Genomic DNA, 19,278 nt, shown 5'->3' with positions numbered 1-19,278 from the left:
AAGGGATTTCTCTTGTCTCTCCAGTTTGCCTCTGCTCCCGCATACATACCTCATAACTACTTTGCATCTGCTCATGCATCACTCAGCCACAGTTCAGAATCAAGTTTCCATTTCTCTTGTCTAATTACCATAGGCAATCTTTATTTCACAGTCTGTACTCTCATCTCATACACTCTCCCTTACTCTTTTCTTTCTCTCTTATCCTCACTGTCCACCTTTCTTTACTTCTAACCCTCCACAGCTTTAAGAATCTCTAAATCTGTGGACTCTCATGGTAGCTCAGTTTTCTCTCCTAGAATTGCCCCCTATGTTCTCCAGTATTTGAATACCCCCCTGGGCTGGTGTCACCGTTAGGTTTATGAGGAATAGTCTTGATGGAAGAAGTATGTTACAGGGATAAGGTTCTGGAGCATAAAACCTTGTCCTATTTCCAGTTTGCATTCTCTGCTTGTGAGAGTATATCAGCTTCCTGTTTCTGCTGCCATGCTTTTCCAGTCATGACAGAATAAACTCATATTCTTCTGTAAATTGCCTCGGTCACAGAATTGTAGCCAAACACCTGTGTCTCCCCTAGTCGAAACCTTACTTGGGGAATAATACAGAGCTTACAGCACTCCTAGGCTGAAGAATTATTTTCTCAGCTACACTCTTGGCATTACCACAAACAAGTCCCACTTGAACACTGCAAGTGCTTCAACTGAAAAAATACAGCTGACGAAAGAAAGCAAAGAAATAACACCAGATGTCCAAATCCCAATGCATGAAAACATGAAAAAACCTAGATAATATCACTCTTCCAAATGAGACGTAATCCCAAACAGGTAATTCAAAACAATCTGTATGTTCAAAGACCAACAGCTAAACAAAATAAGGAAGGTGGTAGATGATAAGAAAGAGTTCAACAAATACTGAAACACTAATCTTAAATGTTGGATAAACACATAAAACACAGTAAGTTAAAAACCTCTGTGGAGCATCTTAACAATGGATCAAGGAGAGGAAAGTAACTGATCTCGAAGGCAAAGGGGAGGAACTGGACAACCTAAAAAGGACAGAAATTACAAAGGACCAGTGGAATTCCAAGATGCCTGAAAAACTTTGAAGAAACCAAGTCTCTATGTTATGGGCATAGAAGGAGAAGATTATTCTCAAGACACAGAAGACACTTTTTTGGTCTGGGCATGATGGCACATGCCTTTAATCCCAGCACCTGAGAGGCAGAGGCAGGCAAAACTCTTGTGAGTTAAAGGCCAGCCTGGTCTACACAAAGTTCCAGGACAACCAGGGCTACATAGTGAGTGAGATCATGTCAAAAACATTTCAAAATAATAACAACAGAAGACTTAGAATCCTGATGGAGGAGGCATTTAGGATTCCAAGACTAGAAAATAACCTCTCCTTGTCATAATTAAAACACTATATGCACTGAGCAAGTATATTAAAAGTAGCAAGAAAGAGACACATATAAAAGTAGGCCCATCAGATGTAACAGTAGCTTATTAAAGAAATGTTAAAGCCAGAATGGCTTGGAATAATGCTTTCAAGTTCTGAGAGATAGTAATTGCCAACCAAGAATACTGCAGGTAGTGTAATTGAAGAAAAGACAAAACTTTCCTTGATAAAAATAAAGAAATTTGTAATTTATAAAACCAAGTATCTTCTATAGAAGATACTTGAAGGAATCCACCCAAAGGAAGGTCACAGGAAACAAACCACACTACAATAATACTAAAAAAGGAAAAAATATTAAAACCCCTTAACAAATGGCATGGATCAATACATAATATTAATGGTCCCAATTCCCCAACCAAAAAACGGGCTAGTACAATGAGTCAAAAAGTAAGAGCCACCTTTTCACTACCAACAGGAAACACACAACCAAAGAACAGAGGTTATAAACAAACCTCATATGTCACCACGAAAGACACTACTTGAGGATGGGAAAAGTATTTTAAGCATATGGTCCTGCAAAAACAAGCAAGCGTTACTGTTGTACTATCTGACAAAGTAGACTTTAAAACTGGTAAAAGCGCAGGAAAAATGGATGGAATTGGGAAACATAATATGCAGTACGGTAAGCCAAGCTCAGACAAAAATGTGTCATACGTGCCCAGTTTCGAATTACCCACTTAACTTGGAGTATCTATGGAGCCCCTGAAATTAGAAGGGCCCCAGAAGGAGCGAGGGGAGAAGAGGCCTTAAGAAGCAAGGGAACATCAATATAAGAGTAGGTGAGGGAATACTGTTAAGTTTAAGGTTTAAGCAGAAATGGGGACAGAAGAGAGGAAGGGCAGGGTGAGTCAACCAAAACTAAGCATAAATGAAAATGCTTTATGAAAAAACCCATTACTTTGACCAGTACCCTGCATGGACGGACAACGCTTTCCCCAGAAGATACTGGTTATTAAGTCAAAATCTTAGTGCCAGGCATAGGAAAGCCTTTACAAGTTCCTGGTCAAGGAGGTCTCAGTCCAGCAAGAGAACAAAGGCTATGCTGTTGCTCCTGGTTGCTCACCAGAACTAAAGGGTCCAATGCTTTGCCAAAGCCAATACATTTTGGTTGTAGGATAGACAAACAAGCTGGAACTGACCCAAAAACTTCCCCATGTGCTGAATAGCTTTCACAGAAAATGCTGCTTTGTAGGCCATAGGGGAAGAAAAGCTATCAATGGTCTTGTGCAGTGGCAGACTCTGTGCCACAATACAAACGTACCAAAAGATGACAGTTGGGTTACAACTGCTTTCATATTGGAGGCCTGTTCCACAGAAGGAAGGCCATCCTCGTACTGTAGAGCTGGTCAAAAGCCCATGGCTTAGGCGGTCATAAGTCCTAGGAGGGAGGGAACCCACCACTGTTGTTGCTAAAAGGTTATGTTCTTAAAATGCCTGCTAAATACTTACGTTTCTAACAGCTTACTACTGCCCTCAGCCCTGACTACATACTGTCTTGCCAGTGGTCAACAGTCACTGCAGACTCCTAACCGGTCTAACTGCGGAGAATAAGTGACTGTTGAGTTCTCAGACCCAAATGGAACATCTCCATCAATCCCAATCTCAAGAATCAGGGAACATTACAGAAGAGTGGGTGGAAAGAATGTACGAGCTGGAGGAAGGGGCTCAGTGCTGTGAAATACTGTCTTCTGGAAATGGCACGATCACTGAATTCATGATCTCGCCACAACTAGGGTTATTTGTATAAGATCAAGCCAGCACAATCAGCATTCTAACAGCACTGATTTCACTTGGTTATTAAAAACAAACAAACAAACATGAAGGAGAAAGGCTGATATGATGTGTTGGTTCCGGAGGGAGTTGGAGAGTAGGAGACATAATCAAGAAACAATGTTTGCAACTATAAAATTGTCAAAGCACAGTAAGTATTTATTAAACCAGAATTAACCTTTTCTAACTCAGGAAAACAGTCTTGGAAAAGACAAGATAAAATGTGACCAAATTAAAGCATTCTTTCCTAACTCTCCAGAGCAACCACAGAGACTACAATCAATTCCTTTAAAGCATACAAAAGATGGAGGGATACAAAGTCAGCGGCAGAAAGCAATTCTCCAGGTCGCTTTCCAGTTACCTACCTTGGTAAAAGAGCTGCCTAATTTAACCAAGGGCACTGTAGGGAACTCCCGCTTTTCACTCATGGTCAAAGAGCCTGCATTAAGGCTGTAGAGGTTTGACATCACAAGTAAGAGATCTGATGTGGTTTTCACAGGCAGAAAACGACTCCGTGGAACATTAATACCTAAAGAATTCTCGAAACTTTTAATTGCAGCTCCAACTGCAGTTTCTAACTGAATGACATTCAGGCCTCCATCCAAAGTCTGTAAAAAAGCAAGAAGAAAAAAGGAGGTAGAAGAAGAGTAGGGAAACAGGGTTTGGGGCTTGCTTTTGAGATAGGATCTTATGGGCCACACTCACTGGCCTCAAACTCACTATGTACTGAGGATGACCTTGAACCACCTCCTACCTACACTTCCAACTACTGGAATTACAGATGTATAGCACCACAGACCCAGGAAACACAGGTTTATGCGCCTATTACTCAGCTTTGTTCTATGAGTGATGTTAGTACTTGGGAAGCGGGTTCAGAGAGTCCTGAGAACTGACATTAATCAAATATTACTGGCTCACATGTATGTTTTGGTTTGGTTTTTTAAGTCTCGAGTCAGCAACATGTCCATTTTTCACTAACTAGCCAGGGTTGGGATAACTTATGCAAGATGCCTACACTAAATGGCATATGAGCATATAAAAGCAGTAACTAAGCTGAAGGAGGTCCTCCAGGAACACATCACCTGGATGAGTGCAGACTCTGGAGGGCAAGCTGACTAGGTAAAGAGCTATGACTTAGGGAGTAGGGTCTGCTTTTAGAAACCAGGGAGCCCGCTGGACCGTGACCCTCACTTACCTTTGGATTCACAATGATTTCCATGTCAATGGCATTCTGTTCCTGCAGTCTTTTAACTGCTGCAAGAGAAATCCATAGGTTGTTTGTGTTAAATATTTTAAATTTTGACACAGACTTGAATTCATCAACATGTGCTTTTGGCACTTGAGCGATTTCCACCAGTCTCAGTTTGCCTTCATACTGAGTGAGTGTCCCACCCTAGAAAAGCAGAAAATCATGAGTGCTTCCAAATCTTTGCAATCAGCCTTACCACACTGATTATGACTTCCAGATTTTCATAGAAGACACTGACGAGATAATCTTCTACTATACAAAGTGACATATTCATGATTCAGACTCTTACTCTGTCATAAACACTCATTGTCCTGTCTATAAGTAAAGCCCCAGCAGTACCAGAGTCGTCCCCCCTCCTAAAGTCTGCTATAGGAACATTTACTCCCAAACCACTGCCCATCACCACACAATTTAGTCCTACCTAGATGAGGTCTAGGATGAGGGGAGAAGGGAGACAAATGAGTGGATGAGAAGTAAACTGAGGCTAAATTTACTGGCAACCACAAGACCAAGCCAGTATGGGAGGAGGAGGCACATCCAGAGGAGAGGATGTTTTGGTATGCACTGGCTACAGAAACAATAAAATCTTATGTGCCATCTTATCAAAGGCCAATATTATCACCAAATATGCCATGTTCAGTTTACACTTTGTACTAACACAACTGCATTCTATCTGAACAACGACAAAGATAGTGAGGTGACAAAGTACACATATGACACACTCATTCTGCAGAAACAGATTTCCATTAAAGAAGCAACAGTAAAATACCTAACACCAAACCAGGAGAGTACTACTGGGGTGAACAAATGTTTTGTATTTTCACATATTTCAGATTTGTTCCATAAAAGCGTATGAAACGGCTTCCAATTTAAATTACTGACATAGATTTATACTATTATTAATTCTGGGTTTATGATACACAGTTATCTTAAAACTTAAGGTAACCCACAGAATAACACCACACTCTCTTAAAATGATATTAAGTAAATAATACGTTGTGCATAAAATAGAAACATAAATTAGAAAAAAAATTAACTATGTAGTTTATCAAATGTAAATACTTGAATGCCCAAATTGATTCTTCAGTATTTACCTTTACGTCTGCTCGTGTTTTATTTGTGACTTCCATGACAAATTCACAGCGTTTCCCATTGGGTGGGTTCATTAGATGGTTAAGAATATAAAGATCTACTGTGGCACCCAGGTTATCTATGTTAGACACAAAAATGTACTCTTTGCCTTCTTCTATGAAGGCGTCGAGTAAGCCAGAGTTATAGAAACTGGCATAGATATCTCCATGCCCTGGCGGGTACCATGCTTCTGTGTTTTCCCCTGAGTACGACACATCCTTTGCTATAGGAAGTAAAGATTCTTTATTAATCCTCGGGTACCTTTAAAAACAAAAACAAAACAAGGAAGTTACTATACGGATTCTGTAGTGTACCCTAAGCCTTCAAGAAAAACAATACATTAAAATTAAATAAGGGCTGGAGAGATGGGTCAGTGGTTACATGCACGGAACTGCTCAGTTCCCAGCACCCATCTCAAATGGCTCACGAGCTCCTGTAAACCATTTTGGGGACATCCTCTTCTATTTTCCTTAGCACCTGCACTCATCTGCACATACCCACACACAGATACACAGATATACACAGATACACACAAACACAAATAAAACAAACTCTTTAAAATATTAAATAAAACATCCCTCTATTTCAAAGACTGTCAACAGTAATTTATAGGTGAATCTTTTTAAGAAAGTCTGTCATTATTATTTTTAAAATCCATTTTCCAGAGTGTTATCAAGGAAGTTTTCTGAGGCCACACAGAAAAGGAAGACATTCATATTTTTAAGAGGTGTTTTTTTTTTATTTTGTTTACAGGTCTCTAAAAGGAAGGACTCTGTAAATGATTCTTTTTAGTTCTTTGGTTGCAGGAAGGTCCCTGTGCCTGGGAATCTAGCTGAGGAAGCCTGCCCCTTCTTCAACAGTGTGGGAAGGTCCCTGTGCCTGGGAATCTAGCTGAGGAAGCCTGCCCTTTCTTCAACAGTGTGGGAAGGTCCCTGTGCCTGCCCCTTCTTCAACAGTGTACTCGGGGTTGCTTCCCCTCCTTGAACATACTAGGATCTGCACATGGGAAGAACTGGCAAGCAGTAAAGGGAAGCAGGAAAGAGCACATGGACAGACAGAGCCTGCTAGGACTCAGGAAACAAACATGACGATGTGAAAAAAATATCAACCAACTAATGATCTTTAGACATACCATTTCCAACGTGTCCATAGGCTGCTATCTATCCCTAAATAGAAAGCTTGTTCCCTAAGTCACCTGAATTTCTTTCTACTCGCTCTATTCCCCCCTCAAAGTAGATCCTTTTCTCCAAAACTTACTTAAATTTCCAGAGGTCTATCCATTCAGGGTCTATCTGTTTAGGGTGAATAAACTCCCTCCCATTGGCAAGGTTTTCAGGATTGTGGTTTGCAGGAAGACGTCCACCTAACTAAAGACCTTCACATGCAAAGGCTTTATAAACTGTCCTTAAATGTTTGGGACATAGGATAAGACCTGAAGTGGATCCTCTGAGAAAAGGGAAATGCTAGAACCAACGTTTGTAACCATCACGTATCTTTCAGCGTATATTTAGCTTTGACGGTGTTGAGTTCCTGCATGAATTGGCCTCCTACTGCAGGGACGACTGTGCTGCAACAGTGAAGAGAACCCTCAGGAGTCCAGCACCACCAGCTAATTATTTTTATTTCTGGTACCTGCTTTGATTGAAGGTGTAGATCTTCACACGACAATGACTGTACTTCTGAAGTATTTTTTTTGTATCTTCATCCGTGTTAAAAGAGTTCATTAAAACAAGAGGAACATCTGTATTATAGGTTTTGTTTAAATGCTAAAAAGGAGAATGACAAATAGATCATCCAGAGTCACATTCTCTGACTTAAAATGTAAACTATTCCCTTCAGTGGTTAAGAACAAAATGTTTAAAACCTGACCTATAGCTCTCTCTGGATTTATATATACATATATACACACATTTTATGTATGAGCCAGGTGTGCAGCTAAGCAGTCACCATACACTCATTCAATAAACAGCTGAGGCCTATATTTGGTGGCTCGGGGCAGTTCCCCCTGGACTGCGTGCATAGGCAACATTGTTCTGACTGGAAGGGAGACAGGTGATGACTAAGCATTTGCTCGTGGATCTAAGTTCTGTGGGACTAGCACACAAATGCTACAAAGTCATGGATTCCTGTTCGAAGGGTGAATTCAAACTCTTCAGTCACACTTCAGTCTTTTCAGTCTCTCAAAAGAGCCAAGAAGCAACATAATAGAAAAGATTCTTAGAGAACAGACTATCTTACGTTCGAATTTTGATTCTGCTTTGTTAACTAACTGGAAGCCGTGGGCTTAGAACCCATGCCCATTCATAGAATGGGGATCACAGCACTTGTGAGTTGCCGAGAGGAATAAAGGAGTCCCTCTGGAGAAACCACTTAGAATGCCTGCTGCACAGTGAATACTGGGCGAATCTTAGCTGCTGCTGCTGCTGCTGCTGCTGCTGCTGGTGTCAAGACTGTAGTTGCTAGCACCACATCAGACAAGACAGAAAGAGGTGGAAAAAGACAGGCCCTTGTCTCGTGAGGTCAACAATTAATAACTGTCAAAGAAGGGAGCCAAGAACAGCTCTTAGTGTCCACCACGTCCAACCGGAAGGGGGATGAGACTTCTCCCCAGCTTCCCAAAGGGCGTAAAGTCAGAAAACTCCAGTGTCATGAAGCTTCCATTAGAAACAAAGTAGAGAGGGCAGATCACAGGAGACTCTCAACAGACCCAAAGCTTTCAGTGACCACAAATGCCATTTAAAATCAAGCTTTTGAAGATCTTAATACGTGCTTACACCACCCAACACACACGAATAAAGAGACCAAATAGCAATCCCATCAACTAGATCAAACTCACATCTACACGTACTAATATAGCTCTTCTATTACTGCAGAGACTAAACCACTGCAGTTTCTCATGAGAAAGGTTAAATGCTGCTCACCTCAATTTGCTGAACAGTGAGATCCAAAAAGGTATTCTCGTTTCTGACACCAATCAGACTCTTAGGGCCTTTGCAGCCCATGCTGGTGCCCAGGCCACCATTGAGTTTCACCACCACCAGTTTGTTTAATACAGAAGATACGTTATCAGGCAAGCCTCTGGCCTTTATCTTTTCATAGGGTTGAATCTGAAAGAAAGTATAAAATTAGGTGTCATTTAAATAGCTTTATGAGGAGTTAAGGAAATCGATCTAAGGTTACTTCCACGATCCTTAACAAGTTTTGCTCTCTCAGTGTAAAGCTCCGACAGGTGCACATGGGCTATTTCCCTTGCACAGAGAAGCAGCTCAGTGTATTGATCAGTCAGACTTGGGTCTGACCAGGGTGAGTGTCTCAATCTTGAATTACCTTCAGAAGCTACTTTCAATTTTAATCAAAATATCAAATAAAGTACACAAATCAAGTCTAAATATTTCAGGTGCATTATACTCTACTTCAATTCTGGAGAATAATATATATATTCCTACTACAGGAGGCAAAAACCAACATATGTTTTTTGTCGTACTTTTCCATTTAGTTGTAAGATGACTCTTCAGAACAACGTGGCACAGACTTTCAGTCACAATTCTAGGTATGCACAAGCACAGTTCCTTCCTGAGAAGTTTAACTCTAGGGTGTCACTTTATAAAAACATGTACTGGAAAATTAAACATACTTGTTCTCAGAAATGCCATGGGGAGGGAGAGCTGAGGCTGGAGCTGGGGAAAGCCACCCCACCTCCTCTCTAGCACCCAGCTCTGTGAGCAGAGTGCCTTAGTCTCGAATTTGTCCTTCAAGCACAGAAACAATGCCGTTTATAGGAAAGACCCATGTTTTTGCTGTTGTTCAAAGCAAAGTAACAAATCTTACATTTTATAGCAAGAATGACAGCTTTTAAAAGATCACAATGCTCTTCTATCCATCTGTGAGTCTGTCAGCTTGCTTTAATAGCACAGGTCCTCAAGTGGCTTCTTCAGTTTCATCACGGTATGAGACAGAAGCACTCAAGTGGTTCCTCTATGAGGATCAGCTGTTATTTGTCCTGCTGTCTGTTACTGTGCACTCATGTACGGTCATTTTTGATTGGGAAAGAACAGACCTAATGGGCTCACCTCTTGTAGTCTAGGCCTTGAAGGTCAACATCTCGGTGTGTTTAATGGACAAACTCAGTACACAATTCTTGTTCACAGATCTTTCTACAAAATACTTAGTCTGCAGCTTAGTTCTTAATTGCTAACTGTAGACTTACATGGTGCAAGCACGAGCGCACACATGCTCTCTGCACAGCTTCCTACTGATGACGCTCAGTATCCCTCTCTCTGAGCTATTTCTCCCTGTGGCAGAGCTGTCCGTTTTCCTCCTAACTGCCGCATAGGCTTCAGTAGCTATTCTCATTCAGGCGACAAAAGAAAGGCTGGTGACAATAAATAAATAAATAAATAAATAAATAAATAAATTTTTTTAAATTAAAAAATAAAACATTGAAGAGGTGTAAAGACACTCTAATGAAGAAAAGTCCCAATTTAAATGTCATCATCAAAAAATAAAAATAGGTGACAGAGATGGAACTTTTTGTCCCCTTACGTAACTGTATTTTATAATCCTTTCTAACCCAGCTGCTGAAATCAACTGGTGAGTAAGAGAACGCCACTCTGCCACAGTGGTTCCAGGGAGTCTATTATTCTTTAGGAGATGTTCTTGGGCACATGATATTTACTCTAAAAAGTTAGTTATTTCCCAGTTATTTTTTAAAAGCCAATTAATTTCCATTTAGCAGTTACTTTCACTTCCCACACTAAGCATGTAATTAAAAATCTAGTTGTTAATTCATTTTAGATAAGACTGATACATCAGAAATATTCTTATTTAATTAATGCTCTTGCTCTGGATATGTTTTTTAAAAAATAGAATACAAAGAAGAAGTTTTCCCATACACAGTGAGACAGGCTTGTTTTCCAATTCCACTTTAATTATGAAACATTTTTATATACATATATAATCCACAGACTACACACACACAACCGAACAGATGACATGAGAAGCAAACGCAGTACCGTGGGAACATCCTTGTGCCTGTCACTGACCACCCTCTTCTTCCACGCCTCAGAATAGGCAGCACGGGAACCTCTGCTCGCACTGCAGTTTCACTATCTTCACCACTTAATTGTTCTCTAAACTTCTAAACACAACAGAATCACACTATAAACAGGCACACCATCAACAGAGCACACGCTGGGCTGTTTCCAGAATTCAATATTCCGATACAGAAGAGGTAGACAGCTGTAACAAAGTGAAGGACCCCGCGCCGGGGAGCTGGGGAGACGGCGCAGTGAGTGGCAACAACACTTCCCACTCTTCCCCAGGCCACGCATTCGGTCTCAGCACCCGTGCCCAATGGCGCACAACTGCTGGGTCACAATCTCCGGGAATCCAACACCCTCTCTCCTGGCCTCCGCGGGCACCAACACACAAACACACACACACTCCGGATCACGGTCAAAATATAATGTTCAAAATAAAAATAATAGAATTATTTTATGTAAAGTGTCCAAATATTTACATTAAACTTGGAAGCACAACAATAAAACAAAAATTCAATGTATAAACAAATTAGGTATCTTTAAAAAATTATAATTTATATTTTTAGCTGATAGCAAATGAAATTCAGTTTAAATAATAATGCCAAACAGGGTAACAGAATTTGGATCACATCTTAATTCTATATGCTAAGGAATTCTTTAGTACACTGACATTCTTATTAAATAAAGGGCTTTGGAATCTACATTTAATTGTTAGCTATTTAATTCCCTTAAGGTCCATTTTTAAAAGAAAGTTCGCTAAAAGAATTTGTTACCTTCTATAACGGTGAATTAAAAACCAAACATGAATCTCCTTAACTTACAATTTTTCCCAAAAGAAAATAAAACTTCAAAATTAGGGATGTTTATGATAAATCATCTCTGATCCATACATCTAAAGTCTGTAAAGCAAAATATTTAGAGATCAGCGTTACCTATGTACATTACAGTAATTAAACTTCAAAAAGCTATGTTGGATACAATGATGCACTTCCGTAATATGTGAAAATATATGAAAAAGCCTTAAGAAAATCCAGCACTCAGGTAGGAGGACTGCAAGTTGAAGGACAGCCTAGTCTACATAATGAAACCCTGTCTGAAAAGGAAACAGCAAAACAAACAAACGAAATGTCTGTAAGACAATTTCCTATGAACAAATCTGTGGAAGCTAAACAAGTGGACACCTGAGGAGAGGGTAGTAGAATGCTTGAAGGAGGGAGACTAGGGGTGCAAAGGTTTAGGTAGGCAGAATGGGCAGAGGGAGGGCAAAGAAAGGAGAAGTGGGGGTGGGTAATCAAACCAAAAATATATAAGAAAGCCTTAAGAAAACCGGATATAATTTTAAAGAGCTATGAACACTGGGGCATGAGCATTCCCAACTCCAGTCAAGTGTTGTGTCCTAAGTTAATACAGAGACACCCTACCACTATAAACATCAAGAAAACATGGCTCTTTATATGGTACTGACAGTGATAGCTACCTATCTTATGACTCTTAAAGGAAAGATGCTCCTGAGAAACTTGTTTATAAGGAGAAGTATGAAAGCACAAGGAAGAAGAAACGCACACAGTAATGAGTAGGGAGGAATTGCCAAGAGTACTTGAGGTTACTGGGTTGTTGGAAACCTCCATCAGAGCTTTCTGACCTATGCTTCATGACTCATACCCTCCCTAAACCCAATATACACGCACACACGCACGCACGCACGCACGCACGCACGCACGCACGCACGCACGCACGGGAGGTATGGGAAGGACATACTACACAAAAACTCAAAACCAGATGAATCCAGCAACCAGATGATTCCAAGAAGCCAGGACATTTTTGTCTAAGGTTTACTATAGGTTTTAGCATTAATTTATTAAGGACTGAGCAGATTTCTGTCACAGAAATCACCCTGTACACAACAGAAGTGCCCTGTTCTGTGTGTCTACACCCTCCCCAGAAGAGCCCACTAAACAGTCCCACAGAGCTCAGTTCAACAGGCCGTGGCTGGGATGGTGGCTGCGTCAGTGCTGGAAAACTCCTAAGCAGCAGCTGGCTCTACGGGACACACCCACTCACAGAGGCATTTTTAGACCCCGAAGTCTAAATTTCTCAGCAGGATCTTTACCGTTTTCATAAGACAGGTAGGTATCACTGACAGCAACAGTATAAAGAAAGAGCCATGGTTCCTTGGCATAGGATATGTAACTTCACAGAACTTAGTCTCCCATGTTCCTCAGGAAAACACACACTACCCTGAGAGAGAGTTAGGAACAACAAAGTACAGTGAGCTGCCAGATTCAGCCTGTGACCCAGGTGAGTCAGTCACTGGAGCTGGGCACTGATGTGAGCCAGCTTCAAGCTTTCAGTCCTAATTGTTAGGTCTCAAAGGAATTTGGGACAAGTCCTACTCAGCCTGCAGAAGTAGCTACAGAAGACACTACTTTGTCCTTATCACCAATAAAGGCTGGAATGGTAGGTAGCAATCCAGGACAAATCCCACTCGGTACAGGTGGCTCCTCCCAGCACTTCTCACCCAACCCCCTACCTTACACCTCTCCCTCTCAGGGCCTGGGCTATCTCCTCCCCTCCCGGTGTGATCCCCACATAACTCAGCCATTTTGGCTATACTGCTCTCTTGGTCTCTTGGCCTCAGCCGCTCCTCTTTCTCCCCCTCTCTCCTCTCATGGTCTGGTGGCCATGTTTAGCCTGGACTCTTCCCTCTGTCTGCTTTCTCTCTGATCTCTACAATACAAATGTCCTCCACACTGTAGGAAGCAGTCATGTCCTCCTCCCTTTATTTCCTTTTCCATTCCCTATCTGCTTCTTTTTTTCCCCAGAAAAGAAAAGCTTTCACTGTTGTGAATAGACAGTGGGGCCACTCCACAAAGCAGGTGGAGCAAACCCCAAGATGAGCTTCTAGATTAGGGGGGAAATGTTCAAGAAACGCCAGAACCCTCATTCTCCTCTTCCTGGTAAGAAAAGAACTGGTCAAACACCTAGTTTCCTCTTGCAGGTGAATGAAAGAACGTAGCTGGCAATCTACCACATAGAGTGATTTTAAGAACATCTGCCCTCTAGGATGTCAACCTAGTTTTTCTGCACAAATGGAAAGATCTTTTTAAAACTGTCTGCCATGATCTGCATCTTGCCAACTCTGCTCACAACTTGGTTTCCAGTTAGAAGAAAAGCCAAATTCAGCACATTCACGGACACACTGTTCCTGCTGGCGAAAGTGTAACCTAGTTCTGGGTAACAGACCTGTGCCATTTCTAGAGTGAGTGCCAAATGCCCAACGCAAGGTAACACCACCCACCCTGTTATGGTTCACAAGGGGATGATTATTGCAATTTGAGCTACCTTACTTACTTACTTATCAACAAAAGCATGTTTGCCTGAGAGAACATGAACTGTGTAAGAAGTTTTTAGATTAGGATGTTCTATTGCACAGAAAGTATTCTAAAAGCACTGGTGTATCCAATAAGCCCTTATACGCCACTGACCTCGACTCTAGTTCACAGAGTAAATAAAAGCCACTGACTTCCTGCCGCCATGTCCTGCACTATCCACCTCCAGGATTCCATTTCACCCATCATTCAGTTTCCCCATCTCTCCTCCTCTCCCCCTCTCCCTCCCCCTCTGTGTCTGTCCCCATAAGCACTTCTACTTCCTCTAACATTTCTGAAGTCAGGTTTTCTCCTCTATCACAACATGGTCTGCTCTCAACATGGATGGCATCAATAACATCTTAACTGCTACGTCTTATCAACAAACCAAAATATTTACTGTCAGCTGTGTCTGACACAACTAATTATTACCTAAATCCTGCAATCCCATTTTGTTTTGATTTCTAAAACACCATACTTCTCTTGCTTTTCACTCGGCTTGCTTCTTACAGAGCCCACGCTAAGTAGACCTCTTCTTCCTATACAGTTGGCTATAAAACCACAGCTGCATCACTCCTGTCATTATCGACGACTACAGCCAGCTGCTCACTGAGTTCTTTCAGCCTCACCATCTCTGACCTATATTGCTGTTGCTTAAGTGGTCTCCTTACCTCCCTACAACCCACTTTCCACCTCTCCATGATTTTTTTTTCTTTTTAATAGAATTTTAGCATGCATCCTGGCTAGTTTTTATGTCAATCTGACACAAGCAAGAGTCATCTGAGAGAAGCAAGCCTTAGTTAAGAAAATGCAGATGGACAGTGGTGGCACACTTTTAATCCCAGCACTCAGGAGGCAGATCTCTGAGAGTTTGAGGCCAGCCTGGTCTACAGAGTGAGTTTTAGGACAGCCAGGCAGTTACACAGAGAAACCCTGTCTGAAAAACAACAACAAACCAAACAAACAGACAAAAACTAAACCAAACCAAACAGAAGCCTCCTGCCTCACAAGGGCTGCTGCAGGTGAGCCTGCAGGACATTTCCTTGATGGTTGGTGGAGAAGGGTCCGGCCCGCTGGGGCCAGTGCCACCATGGCTGACTGCCCTGGACTCTATAAGAAAGCAGGCTCAACAAGCCTCAACAGCTTGTTGCACGGTCTCTAGATCAGCGTCTGCCTCCAGGTTCCTGCCCTGTTTGTATTCCTCCCTCAACTCTTCTCAAGGATGGACTCTGACGTGTAAGCGAAATCAATCCTTTCCTCCCTAATTGCTTTTGGTTATGGCATTTCTTCACAGCAAGAGAAATCCTAACTGATACAATGTATTTGTCCATTATAGCACTAAGCAACTCTACCACTGGTACGGCATGGAAGATCACTAGCTGTCAAGTTCAGTATCATTCTTTTCCTTTTCCCTTTAAAATCCAAACTTTCCACTGGGTACTCTGTCATCCAGAGTAAAGCTATAATTCCCAGCGTCCCTTGTAGCTGTTTGTGCCAAAGTTCAGATGAAAACTATTAAATTGAAATGCTGGCAGGAGTCTTATGCAAGCACAGGGGGCACTGTCCATCCTCTTCCCTCCTTGCCTGTCATCTGGATCGCAGCATAACGACAGTTCATTCTTGTGTCCATTTGGGACAATAAGGGCTTGTGCTATAGATGACAATGCAGTTAGTTTGAGAAACTCAGGTCCCTGAGTACCATCAAGCTGGCATACGATCTCTCCGGATTCATTGTTTTAGGTTGCAACATTAACAAAACAAAACAAAACAAAACAAAACAAAAACACCTAATCCTGAGTAGAAGACGTGATTTGCAAGGCTCTCAGCCTTTCTTCTACTCCATGACATATGTTATCAAGATACGTGAGTTCTGGGTTTTCTAACACACCACGCTGTTATCTTGTTAATGTGCTTCTGCATTTGAACCCCGCGTACCCTTTCTTCATCCTGGACACTCCATATTCAGACCAGTGGTTTCTAGCGGTATGAACTCATATCAAGTACTTGTGAGGATCAGAGATTAATATACTCTATTTCAGAAAAGTTCACTCCCCCCCCCACGAAAGTAAAACTCTTTAAAATACAGGGCAACACTGAAAATTTCATTACAGAACATAAAAAATAAGCTTGTAGTATATCATTTCCCAGTGATAATTAATGTGCAAATAAAACAAACCAAAACCAAACCTTAACTCTCATCAGACTAACTTTCAATGGGAGAGCTTCCACTTGGCCTGACGTGGACTGAGGCAGTTACATGCAGATGACAGTCCAGGGCAGCTCTCGGCCCTCACGGCTACCCCGAGCTTAGCAGACAGTGGCCTGTACCCACTGACTGAGAGGCCTGTACCCACTGACTGAGAGGCCTGTACCCACTGACTGAGAGGCCTGTACCCACTGACTGAGAGGCCTGTACCCACTGACTGAGCTGCCAATTACAGTTCTCTCAGGGCTCCACAATATGCATTAATAAAGCCCATAAAGCAGAATAATGCAGCTATGCATTTTCACAACGAAAAGCATTGTTTTGCTTATTTTTACTGATTTGGCAGAAAAAGGGTCTCTGGTTTCCAGTAATCCCAAAAGTTAAGAAATTAAACTCTGTCTGCAATAAGGAAAATTTGTTAGGGGGATGAGTTTATCTAACACAACAAGTGGGCAAACTATTGACATCTCAAATATATGAGAACTACAGAGACGTAAATTAGTTTATGTACCTCATAGAAATTAATGTCATAGCAAATGTATGGAAACTATAGATGTAAATTAGTGTATCTACCTCATACAAAGTTTGCTAAAAATATTTTTAAATTAATATAATCAATTATAAATGCATACAAATTCAGTATACTATTAACAAATATACTTAAAATATTTATAACCAAAAACAAAAGCAGAAGATATATGTAGGACACTTACGGGAATTTTTAAAAGAAACATCACTTTTAATTTTTCAGATTTGCCTTTTCTAGTTTAGATGAGGTATGTGTGTCTGTGTTCATGTGTGGAATGCTGTACAGCTGTGCGCAGGTGACGGGGGCAGAGCTGTCGGGTGTTTCCTGGAGTTAAGGAGTTCACGGTGGCTGTGTGCGAGGAACCAAACCTGGATCCTCCGCAAGAGCAATACATGCTCTTAACTGCTGTGCCCAACATGCTCCCTGACATCCTGGTGGTTCCTTCACACGGTTCTGCTGAATACGTAACAAAGTAACAACCATGGGGCTCATGAGATGTCTCAGCGGTACAAGGCCTGCCATCAAGCCTGGCAGCCTGAGCTCAGTTTCTGGACCCACTCCTTAAGTTACCCTGACCACCACAGATGCAGTAGCACACACCCATGCAGATATACTAAATAAATAAATAAGTAAATATAGAAAGTAGCATACGTTGGTTGGGCCTTTATCAGAATGCCTGCTATTAAAAAGCACTCATACATGCATTATTAATAATCCTAGGTAAAATTCTATAGAACAGAAACTTCATTATATCTTTTTTATATGAGTGAGAAAACTGAGACCTGAAGCAAGCAAATGAACCACCTAATGCTACAAGGAAAGAATTAATAAAGCTAGGGTTTATATTTTTGGAGTCTGTTTTTTATGTTACTGGCATTACTGCCAAACTAGAAAAAAGTATTAAATGTACTGAGCACAAAATCAATTCAGTATGTGTATGAAGATAGATGGTCTTAGTAATGGAAAATATTTCAGTGATTTATACTGCGCATAATGCAGTTTCTTAGATATCTGCTGACATATGATTGGGAACATTACAGCTCACTATCATGAAATTAGGGATTCAAAAACTAAAAAATTTACATAATACCATCATAAAAACATAGAAACTTGACTAGGTCAGTCACTAAACTAAAAGATGATTATAAGAATAAAAAGCCGGGGATGTTAGGGAAATGGCTGAGCTGTTGAACGCTTCCTGTGCAAAATGAAGATGTGCCTTTGGATCTCCAACCCCAAGCAACAGCCAGGGGTGGCACTGCAGCATGTTATCCCGGTCCCGAGGAGGTGGAGACAGGGAAACGGGCTTCCTAGCTAGTCTGGCCAATCCACGAGCTCTGAGTTCCGTGAGAAACTGACACTGACTCAAAAAAAGAAAGGAAAATAATTAAGAATGACAGCTGACATCAACTCTGGCCTACACAGACGCATGCCCCGCACACAAACACGAACACACAAACACAGCACTCACACCACACAAAGGCCAGACGTGCTGACACACTCCTCTTCTGCCAGCACTGGGGGTGATGGAGCAGAGGGTCTCAGATTCCAGGCGAGGCTGGGATACACAGTGAGATCCTGTCTCACACAATCAAAAATCAAGAGAGAGACTACAGCCACCACCTATTTGTCTACCTAGACTGCTATAAGGCTCAGGACCTCCTGTCTTTGTTGTTTTCTGTTATTTTCTTAGTTTTTGTCAAAATGATCGCTCACGATCACGTCTGAGTTAGCAGACACAACCTCTATTGTACCTACCTCATTTACATTTTAATGCTCCAGAAGTACTACAAACACTAATTTTTAAATACTTTCTATTCTCTCATACCTTTGGGTTTTTGCATACTTTGTTCTCTAATTCATAATGACCATCTCTGACTCCTTTCAGAATACTCACATATTGAGTCTCAGCTCTAAAATCACCTTTTATCATCAACTTGGCTAGTATTTTTTCCCAACTACCAGCCGCTTTCTTAACTACATTCAAAACATTCTGGGCAGGTAGCTAATTGAAAAAATAAATAAGTTTAGGAATAAATAATAACATTTTTAGATACATTGAGCTTTTTACAATTAAATATTTGTTTATTAAAATATCATCCTACGATACAGTATGGAAGAGAAGAAATGCTCTGAATTTACAAAATCTTCTCAGTGTTTCACAGCTGTGTCACTAATACTTGTCTGGCTGGCTGATTTTGAAGACTGAACCCAGGACTCACATATGCTAAGCATAGGATCTACCATGACTACCTGCTCCCTCCCTACCTGCATCAGCAAGTTTTATTTGCAGTTTACCTTCATCCATCTTTTCCAAAACATTCAAGTTAGCTTTCTAGTAATAGCAGTAAAATATTTTAAGCCTACTTCACTGGCTTATAACACTAGTCCTGTCGCTTTATTACAACACAGATAGGATATATAGGCAGGTTTGAAAACAAACACCAAGTTTTAGTGAGCGTATGTATCACTCATTCTGGTGAGAGGGCTTGTGCGTAATAAAGAGTACAAAGAGAAAGAGCACTCCTACATCT

The 19,278-nt window shown here is 41.2% G+C and overlaps 1 protein-coding gene across 2 annotated transcripts in view; it reads right to left on the bottom strand.

Moving 5' to 3' along the window:
* Ugp2 (UDP-glucose pyrophosphorylase 2) overlaps positions 1 to 19,278 on the bottom strand; it is a 50,118-nt gene that overhangs the window by 1,659 nt on the left and 29,181 nt on the right. For both annotated transcript variants that reach the window (XM_021654331.2, XM_021654330.2), the window contains exons 4-8: positions 8,524 to 8,709; positions 7,235 to 7,368; positions 5,566 to 5,863; positions 4,418 to 4,615; positions 3,588 to 3,830 (exon numbers count right to left, since the gene is read on the bottom strand). In XM_021654331.2, coding sequence (XP_021510006.1) covers positions 3,588 to 3,830; positions 4,418 to 4,615; positions 5,566 to 5,863; positions 7,235 to 7,368; positions 8,524 to 8,709 — 1,059 coding nt within the window. The remainder of the gene's footprint in view (positions 1 to 3,587; positions 3,831 to 4,417; positions 4,616 to 5,565; positions 5,864 to 7,234; positions 7,369 to 8,523; positions 8,710 to 19,278) is intronic.

The sequence above is a fragment of the Meriones unguiculatus genome, chromosome 12, assembly GCF_030254825.1.
Source record: "Meriones unguiculatus strain TT.TT164.6M chromosome 12, Bangor_MerUng_6.1, whole genome shotgun sequence".
NCBI classification, from domain to species: domain Eukaryota; kingdom Metazoa; phylum Chordata; class Mammalia; order Rodentia; family Muridae; genus Meriones; species Meriones unguiculatus.
Note: the sequence above shows the minus strand (reverse complement) of the source record. Positions and strands in the feature narration are given on the sequence as shown.